Source organism: Colobus angolensis, unplaced genomic scaffold (genome assembly GCF_000951035.1).
Source record: "Colobus angolensis palliatus isolate OR3802 unplaced genomic scaffold, Cang.pa_1.0 Scaffold94, whole genome shotgun sequence".
Lineage (NCBI taxonomy): Eukaryota > Metazoa > Chordata > Mammalia > Primates > Cercopithecidae > Colobus > Colobus angolensis.
In genome coordinates this window covers 5,716,192-5,727,002 of record NW_012123376.1, presented here as the reverse complement: position 1 = coordinate 5,727,002, position 10,811 = coordinate 5,716,192, and the positions used below count along the sequence as shown (strand labels likewise).

At 31.0% G+C, this 10,811-nt stretch overlaps 1 protein-coding gene across 2 annotated transcripts in view; it reads right to left on the bottom strand.

The window, feature by feature from the left end:
- Positions 1-10,811, bottom strand: part of KLHL1 (kelch-like family member 1) — a 457,257-nt gene that overhangs the window by 285,332 nt on the left and 161,114 nt on the right. Inside the window, exon 2 of one of the 2 annotated variants that reach the window (XM_011932163.1) lies at positions 7,070-7,252. The exons of the other annotated variant lie outside the window; for it this stretch is intronic. Coding sequence (XP_011787553.1) covers positions 7,070-7,252 — 183 coding nt within the window. The remainder of the gene's footprint in view (positions 1-7,069; positions 7,253-10,811) is intronic. 2 annotated transcript variants of the gene reach the window in all.

Below are 10,811 nucleotides of genomic sequence, written 5' to 3'. Positions count from 1 at the left end.
ATGTATATATATAGGTGACTTGCTTAATTGTGATATTCACTTCATTATGGTAGTCTAGAATCCAACCTGCAGTACCTTCAAGATGTGCCTACATGGAAAGGCAGAAGACTTAAAAAAACCAAACCTATGAAATTAAAGGTATTATGGATTGAAATTGAAGGTATTAATATAAATTGTTTGTTTTAAACATAAAATATATGAATTATTTGTGTTTGTGCATATGTATGTATGTGTGTATGTCTGTCAAAAACTCCTTAGAAAAAGAACAGACTGCAGAGTGGAGCAGAATAAGTATAAAATCAGCCTGGAATAGCTTTTGTTGCAGAGAGTAAAGAAGTGCTCAAAACAGTTGGGAATATGTCGAAATAATTAAAGTGATGCTTACACGTATAAGCAAAACCACAGCAAAATTTGAATGCATGTTTTTCCTAAGAACACTATAGAGAAAAGAAAGGAAGTTAGATCAACACAGGAAATTATTATCTAAAACTGTTCAGGAGACTTTTTTTTTCATTTATTTATTTTGAAGTTTTATCTGCTATATATTTTATCTTATATACAAGATAAGTGGAAGGGCATGTTATAATTTAACTTGAACACAAAATACATTCTTTTAATTGGAAAACATGACTTAACTATCTAATTTATGCATTTAAGAAATACCTTATAAGATTCGTGGTTTTAAATATTTTATTAATATTAATGCTGAGGATTGTAACATGTTAAGACATATTTAAAGTTCTCAGTTCCCTATGCATTTATGTCAGGCAGTTAGTAACTAAAATGTCAACTCTTTATAATACCAGAATTTGAAAAAATGATTAAGACACAGAGATCTTCAAATATTTATTACTTACCAATTAGATAAATTAGTGTCAGATGGTCAGTTTTATCAAAAGCATTAATTAAAACATTGTATGATACAAACAATTATAAACTAGAGGATAAATATATTTCTTACGCATAAGAAATAGATCGACATAAATTTAACCAGCTTAATCTTACACGTACAATATCTATAGTTGCAGCAATGCCACATCTCTATAGAGCAAAATATTATGACCTATATTATTCAATTTTAAATAATTACATAATACCTTCTCTTCCAACTATAACATACTAAATACTGCTAACTCAGTAAAAAAAAAAAAACTGCAGAAAAGTTTATACTGCATTTAGATTTGGTGACATAAGATATGAATTAAATTTTAGAAGAGGGATTTAATGCATAACATAAATTAATATTTTTATATGTACATATTTAGTTCTATTAATGCTAGAGAAGCAGGAGTAAAACATACATAAAGAAGTACATGCATGCAACCACACTAGAAAATCTCTTATTGAGACCACTACAAATTTATTTCCTTCCAAATCTATTAAACTTTTGTAAGTTCCACTTCAATTTATTATGGTGTTTGATATTGTTAACCTCCCATTCCTTTTTTAAATCTATGTTTTAGCGAAAGCTGTGCAGACTTCTTATCTCAGCTTAACTCTGATTCATTGACTTTTCTTCTTGGTTCTACTCTTTAACCCTGTCGCTGCCGCAGGCTTTATTCAGACCTCTACATTTTGCCTTGACGCTCACTGTTTCAGAATCATTCTTGAGCGTTGCCTTAATCATTATTTTTACAGTGGTTTTAAACCTAACCTTGTATCTCAAATGCCTGTAGAACTGCTCATCACATATCCCAGGAGCATTTCATTATAACTAAAACTCGAAGATTTCCCACTGATATTTCTTTCCTTTATACTTCCCTGTTTCTAATTGGTGCACTTCCAGAATCGAATTTATGAACTTTCAGAGTCAAAATTATGAAATTAACACTATGTTTATTTCTACTTTATTTCCTATATCAAATATGATGTAAAATCCATCTTTCTGTTTGAATGTGTTCTTGTCCTCTTCATGAGGCCTGCCCATGTCCCCAGGGCAGTGATGTTAGTACCTAACAGCACCAAGATGCTCCTTTTATTCAAGAACTGGACCTGACCTAATAGCAGCTCCTTATTCCTTGGGAGTCTATGTGTTCCTGCTTCTCACACTTTATCCTTCAACTGCCACCACCTCTCCTGACTCTCAAGCTGTGGGTGGATCTTAAAGCACTGACTAAGAATAAGGATAAATTCTTGCTTTGAGGTGTGACCCATTCTGCAGGAAGTCATATGCAGAGCTTCCGGAGAGATAAAGATGAAGCAAGTCTTCATCCTTGATTTTTTCCTTCCTCTGCCCTATCCTGCTTCTGTTTCTTCTGAGGTCAGCTTTTAAATTAGTCATGAAGACCTGAATTCCAGGTTCAGGCTCTGTTATGAGGGAACCTGGCTTATGACAGCATCCTTCAAAATACTACTCAGCTCATACCTTATGTTCATATAGTCTTCCTTTCATGCCTGGATTAACCAAAACAGCTTCTCAGATCTTTAGTTTCTGCCGTGCCTGTCTTTTATGCGTTTTCTAAAACCATACCATATTTCAAAACTACCTTTCTAAATTATGATAGTCAGTCTATTGTAGTTGTTAAAGTCTTTATTTCAGTGCCCAGATTGCCTGGGTTTGAGTTCTAATTTCACCAATTATTGAGTGAATAACTTGAGTACATTCTAAATGTTTTCCATGCCTCCATTTTCTATATTATAGATAAAAGTGAGAAATTAAGAATTTTCTGTTTCTTAAAGACAAAATGATTTGTAAATGCAAACCACTTTAAACAAGGCCTGAAACATAATCAACACAGTGAGTGTTAACTATCATCATCATCATTGACTCAATTATGTAATTCCTCTCCTCAAGAACTACATTAGCTTCTAATTAAACATACTGTTTCGAGAGCAAAACTTATCTCCTGGCTCTTAAGGTCTATCATAATCATATTTGTCTTATTTTTATGGTTTAATTTCCTAGTTATTTCCAATACAAACTCTATTTCCACCAAGTCATTATCCTTGAAATTTTTGCAAACAGAAACTTTTTATTTCTCTATTTTTCCATAATATTATTGATACTTAAAATAGTATGCCATGTCTTTTCCACTAGCCTTACCTCACACTCAATTTCTCTGAAAAGCTTTCATAATACTCTATCATATGTTGCTCATTTCCTTATTTGACTATGTCTTGAACTTGGAATTAGAACCATATATTCTGCCTTGCATTTATCTGCAACTATAATAATTTATTTAATTATCTTACGGTTTATCTTTAACTCCTCAAGTATATTGAAAACTCTACAAAGAAAAGCATTATGTTTTATAATCATTATGCATCACCAACAGGGCATAGGCCAATGCTAGAGTTATGTTTCATAATTGTTTGTTTTAATTAGTGCAAAGAAAAATGCTTCATTGACTGCTGACAATCTACTAAGGACATAAGCAAAACATTAAAGTGATATCCAAGTGATCAAGAAAACAAGTTTTTCAGCTTCATAATTATTTTTTTCTGAAGTTGCTACAGAGTTATTTTAAACTATCAAACTGAGTGAGAGATTTAGGTGGATGGATGATTTAGTAAAATTAAAGAAATGCTATTCCTCTTCTATTGAAGATAATCTATGTAAATGAAATTTCCATCAACACAGAGCAGCAATATTATTTGCTTACTTCTGAGTATTAACACATGTAGTTTATGTAAATAATTTCTTTTTAATGTATTTAATTGTGGTTTAAGTGCTGCTAAATGCATCATTTCAATTGTCACTTTAGCCTCATCTGTCTACATACTAGTGCACTATAAAGAACATTAAAATAATAAATACTTTGTTGAAATAACTAAATTTATTGTCAAATATGCACAAACAGTGAAAAAGAATATAACACATTTTTAAATGCCAAGGTTTTTGGTCTGTAGAATACGATACTTTTCTATCTATCAAATATCATTTTGTTCTTCATTTAAGCTTTCATTTGATCATGAACGTATTGCATGCTTGTTGTAAAAATTTAAATAATACATCTGTTTATACATTTCAGAAAAAAGTTAGCCATGCGTCCTTTCCTACCTATGAGCCCTACATCACAGGAATAAGATTTGTTAAGTTTTTGACATATATCATTCCACACAGTTTCGATGAATATAAAATGATAAATAACATTATTTCCAACTCAAGAGTAAGTATGTTAGTTACATAAGATTTCCCCCTTTATGTCTGCAAAATGCTCTTATTCTTAATAATGGCTAAGGGGGAAGAAAACTTTCACAAGCTCAATCATATTTCACTTCATATCTGTACATTATATCAGACAAGGCCGTGAACACCTCCTAATTTTCCTATCATTGAAAATTCAAATATCCAATTGTTAATATTGACTGTGTCAGCCTAATTTTCCTCATCTGAACCTCAGATTAAAGGTTGCCTACCTATAAAAAATTTTTCATGTTTGAAATTCAAGGATTTACATTCAAATTTTTGGTTTACTTGTTGTGGATCAATTATCTTGGGCTATTTGTAAGAAAGTTATATTCATCTTAGATTTCCTTCAAGGCCTAAAGCACAAGAAATTCAGAATTTTAATTATTTTTCATGCAAAAATATACTGATGTGTTATCTGATATATTATTAGCCTTTGAGACCTTACCTACTTAAAAGTATGCCTAACAATAAACAAAACTATTACATAAACATGACCTTTCATAAAATGATTGATAATTGTGATCAGTATCAAGTTAAAAACATATACAATATAACCAGCACATAAATAAATGATTTTGTGTAGATTCCTTCAATGAGGGTAATATGTTAAAATTTGACAGTTTGGAATGATAATATTATTAATATAAATTAAACATATATAATTATGAATGAATACTGAGCAAGTGTCAATAACATTAGCTAGCAGTGCTTTTACTGAAAGAGCTATAAATCTTCAGAAAAATTATTTATTTTTATATTATTTGAAATTATTATATTAGCCACACAATTTTTAGTGGTAATGATTCCAATACCAGATACATTTTGCTTAAAGACAATATTTAGTTGTACTAACCAAAATATAATAAAAGTGTTAAAATGTATTAGTTTATTACTAATGATTATTCATTTTAAGTCAAGAGCTAGCTGTGCATTAATTACAACTGTTTCATCAGGCAAAAGTATCAATAAAGTGGTATCGAATACCTGCAATGATTCACAAAAATGCTTGTTCTTTTCAAGTGTCTCACAATATTTATTTATATTTATTAATATTTGTTTAACTTAGAATTCTAAGATGTACATTACTTGTAAAATAATTAGTATAAAGTTTTAAACTATAGTGTTAAAAAATTAATTGAGAGGTCATTAGGCTGAGACATCTCCAGGTTTTTATTTTCTACCTAAACCAAGCAAAAACCAACTCAGAGTAATTTAATCAATCAGAAACCACCAACCAACCTCTAACTAGGCTCTTGCCCTGCTTTAACCAATCAAATATTTTATTTGTCTTGTTTCCACAAGTGTCTTATGAAAACTTTCCTCTGGTTGTCTTTAGGTGGGACCCTGAACAGCTTGTGCTCTCATGCTACCTGATCATGAGTTGCTGTTTGCTCAAATAAACTCTTTAAAATAGTAATGTGCCTAAATTTATCACTTAACAGTGTAAAGAAAAGATAAAACTTTATTTGAATTGAGTTAGCCATAATGATATTTAAAACTAATTTTTTGTATCATATTTAAGAAACACATCAATGATCCATAATAACATATTTAGTTTAATATATTCTAAATATATTAAATATTTATATGTTCAGAATAATACATGTAAAAGTAATACATTGCTCAAATGTTTTAGAATAATATAAAACAAGAATATTGATTTCTCATTCAATAAGAATATTGTAAACAATTTGCATAACTAAATAAACTATTTAGGAAATAACTAATGTATATAAAGAGTAATAAAGGAAACAATGTAGAATATTATGAATTCAGAATAATTGCTCAACAGATTGGATAAAAATGTTTCAAATGAAAAAGAAAATATTGAATCAAGACCAATAAAAGACTACAAGATTGTAGAAATTATAGGAAACACTTTAAAAAAAAAAATTAATGAACATCTGATGTGTTAATATATTTTTGAGTTGACTGACACCTCCTGTCTTCTTAAAAAATACATACAATATGATTTAATTTATAAGTTAAGTGAAGTAAATTTAATTACACTCTCAAGAATAGCTCTTACTCTGAAGAATATAATTGAATTATTATCTAGATGCTATTTAGATGCTAGCTCAGGATAATTTGTGGTTTTGCCACACATATTATGACAATGAATAATTATCTCAATAATAATGACTATTTGTGAATTCTCTTGCAAATGGTAACTCAACTTCGCAGTTATATTTAAAAAATAAAATCAATAATATATTATCAAAATGCTTTAAATAGTTAACTGACAGATTGGACTCTAAATCACCTACAGTAGTTATTGTGTCAAATGTCCTTCCCCATGCACTTCAAGACACTGACTTAAATTCAACGTCCATATTGCAATATTTCTATCATGGTAGATATACAGCCATGTTTTTCTGGATTCATTTTAATGCATAGAACTATTAGCTTTCAAATGTGTTATGGCTTTAAAAATAATATCAGTATGAAACAATTTAATTTTAAATAAATATTAAATGAAAATGTCAATAGGAAATACCTTAGTTTGTTAGTTGATATAAATATATAACTAAGATAATCTTTCTTTAGTTTCTGATGGAATAGCATACTTCATTTCAGATTTTAGGCACAATTCTCAAATTAGTGTGCCTAAAATTAGTATGATTTTGGATCCCACAGTCCCAGATAATAACATTTTTCCTCCATAGCTATCAGCCCTAGTTATAAGTAGTTTTAGTTTTAAAAACTCTATAATTGTTTTGTTTTTCCAAAAATTATTACCTACAATAGCATTTCAACTTTTCCACAAGAGAAAAATAAGAAAAAAACAAGTATAAACAAAACAAACGACAACAAAAAAAATCTCTTAAAAATGTGAATCCTCATTTCCTTAATCATATAACACTTTGCAATCTGCAAGCCAGTCTGTCACTTTTCAACATGTGAATGCATGTTTCCAGTAGAGGCAGACTACTGTACCTATGTGCAGGTATCTTTCGGTTCCCAACAATCAGGATAACATCACAAAGTTGCTGCTGCTTCAAATAACTTTCCATCTTTCTGAAGGTTTGCTCAGCATGATGAACAGCTTGATAGAATTCTTCAGAGCTACTGGAGTCCAAATCACCTTGAGGTGTCATTGAGTGGCCAGTTGATGACAGCCTATAAACCACACACACACACACACACAAAATAATAAAGGGATTTATAAAGAGCCAATTATCTAGAATAACATACAGGTTGTTATCATTTTCTTAAGAAAACTAATGTATCTGTGTTTATTTTTATATTTTAATACAAGTTCAATAAACAAAAGTCCAAATAATCTATTGTAGGTTAAGAGATTTGCTCCAGGAAATAATAAATAAATGGAAAAGTTCTTTTTTCTTGTTTAAAAAAAGGTTTAAATATATGTTGTCTGTATTGATTAGGACATTGTTAGTAAACCTGAAATATCACAGAAATAGTAAATTATTTACATACCTATTCTAAAATTAATTAGCAATGAAATGCTAATTTCATTCATTTGATATTGAGGAAGATAATTATACTATTCTAAATAGTTAGGATTATTGAGATGTCATAGTAAATGGTGCTTTGCAGAAATAAGTGATTTTTATCATGAAAAAATATGGGCCGGGTGCGGTGGCTCAAGCCTGTAATCCCAGCACTTTGGGAGGCCGAGACGGGCGGATCACGAGGTCAGGAGATCGAGACCATCCTGGCTAACACGGTGAAACCCCGTCTCCACTAAAAAATACAAAAAACTAGCCGGGCGAGGTGGCGGGCGCCTGGAGTCCCAGCTACTTGGGAGGCTGAGGCAGGAGAATGGCGTAAACCCGGGAGGCGGAGCTTGCAGTGAGCTGAGATCTGGCCACTGCACTCCAGCCTGGGCCACAGAGGAGCCAGACTCCGTCTCAAAAAAAAAAAAAAAAAAAAGAAAAAAGAAAAAATATGAAACCTGGTTTGCAAATACTACTGACACTTAAATTTGTAAGTGAATTATTGAGTTTCACGTTCTGTACCCCACTATTAAAAAATTAGAATGTATTAGCTCAGTACTTAGAATAACTAATCAATAATAACTATTTTAATAAACTTTATGATTTTGAAAAGTCCATGATACTTAGTTTTGTCACTTCATGTATTAATGGCATAGGCTGTTTCAAAAAAAAAACCTTTAATAAATGCCATACTCTACCATAGGGAAGACTCAATATTCAAGTTACATGATAGACACATGATAAAGCCTAGCAGACCCAATCAAATGTTCTGATGACAATTCCTTAAATAATCTCAAATTAAATATTAATTAGGTTCATAAAATTAATACTAAAATTGCTTACTTCATGATAAATATCTTAGAAAGTAAGATGGAGAATTCTGGTTCCAATTGCAATGTAATAATTTGCAGCTTACTAAATCCCTCTCCAAGAAAACCGCAAAAAAGTTACATACAATATCAAAATAATTATTTGCATTCCATAGGATCTACTGAGGCAATCAGGACTTAGAAAACCAAGATCCTGAAATGCAGATAAATTCATTAGAGTCATCCATCTAAAAGTTATTCCCTGCGTATTCTTTCCCTCTCAAGGTATTTGCTAGTTATTAACCACATAGGGTGAGAATCCAAGGAGCTCAACATAATGTGGCAGCTAAGCAGTTCTTCTGAGGATAATACAAAGACTGAAACCTAGAGTTGTATCAGTGAAAATTTCTGATTTCATTAAGCTGAACTTTTAATTGAAGTACCAGCAAACAATATAGTTTTTATTTAGAAAAAGACATTCTTATATGGACTCCATGATTTCTTATATATAATGCCTGTCATTAAAGGGAAAAAATAGTAGATTTGTAGAGAAACTGGACATATTAAGAAAAACTGGACACATTAAGAAAAACAGACAACAGAAACATTCTCAGGTGCTACAGATACGTTCAAATATATGGATCACAATTATTACTTAATTTATAATTAAGTAAAAATAACTTTCATTGATCTTTTAATATAGATAATATATTATCTATTGTGAAAATAACTTTCATTGATCTTTTAATATAGATAATAAGCTGGATAGTTTAAAGTCATATAAAAAAAATCAAACGGAAAAAATAAGGCAATACAATAATTGAAGATTCTGATATGCAAAATTAACTCATAGATAAAAGACAAAAAATGACGATATGAAAAATAAATTAATAGAAAATACTCAAACTAAGTTATTTAGATTAAAAAATAGAAAACAAAACACAGTAAAATTATAATATTCATGTAATTAATATATTTTGTAATCTTAAAAGTAGGAGGGAGAGATGATGGGACAAAAGCTATCTGAAGAAATAGCGGCCAAGAATTTTCAAAAATTTGTTAGATACGTCAGGAAAGAGATTCCAGCGAAACTGGACTTAAACACGTTTTAATCATATAGAACCACCTAAAACACTTATTTGGAAAACATTATATTTTATTGAACCTCTTCCTCTTGAGATTCAGAACCACAGCTATGCAAAATAAAAAATTTGGAGAGCCTTACCAGTAAAATGTAAACAACAAAATAATCAACCCATTATTTTTGAATAAGAAAATATGTACTTGATATTATTTCTAGAAGATGTGTTTGTGCACATAGAAAATTCGAAAAAATGACAGAAAGGCTTACTAAATTCTAAATCCACTGTTATTACGTGTTTTCTCTGTTATCTGCAATATTTATCCACACAATATGGTTATTTTCATCAAACTTTACAAGCTCTCCTTTAAATATTTGAAATTAATACAAATTTTGCTGATTCATATATTTGCCTTTCACAAGTTTGCAAATTGCAACCCCAGAATATGGCCACTTCTCAGCATATTTTAAGAATTCAGGCTCATGCACATGTAGCAAGAATAGCAGAATGCTTCCACGTATTAACACATTGAATAGAAAAGTCACAATATGTATTGCAGAGTGCATTTTACATTTTAAAATGACCATATTATTGACTCTCAAGTACAAAGGATAATTAAGTCAGGATTTGAAGGCTGCCAAATAGACCAAAACTGCTCCAAAAGGAAACCCTGATGCTTCTGGTCAGGTACTCAGACTGCATAAGGTTTAAAATTCAAGATATGAGAAACACCTCTAAAGAATGGCTCCAGATTAATTTAAATAGGGTTTGAGATAAAAGCTCTACATAAGTCCTTACGTTAATTAACCACAGGTTAAATGAAATATTCTCGTTAGCAACTTTTTTTTTTTTTTTTTTGAGACGGAGTCTCGCTCTGTTGCCCCGGCTGGAGTGCAGTGGCGTGATGTTGGCTCACTGCAACCTCTGCCTCCTAGGTTCAAGTGATTCTCCTGTCTCAGCCTCGTGAGTAGCTGGGATTACAGGCGCGTACCACCATGCCCAGCTCATTTTTGTGTTTTTAGTAGAGACGAGGTTTCACCATGTTTGTCAGGCTGGTCTCAAACTCCCGACCTCAGGTGATCTGCCCACCTCGGCCTCCCAAAGTGCTGGGATTATAGGCATGAGCCACCGTGCCCAGTCTGGGCAGAAATTTACATACCTGATTAAGATTTCATAATTTAGGAAAAATTATTAAGAAAATTATTTAATTTACTTTGTCTTTAGTTGTTGTCCACGTTGTGGTGGGTGTACTATTAAGGTAAAGAGTGACATAAATAGAACAGAAAGAAATAGAAAAGAAAGAAATAGAGCTTGGTGAGACCCTGGG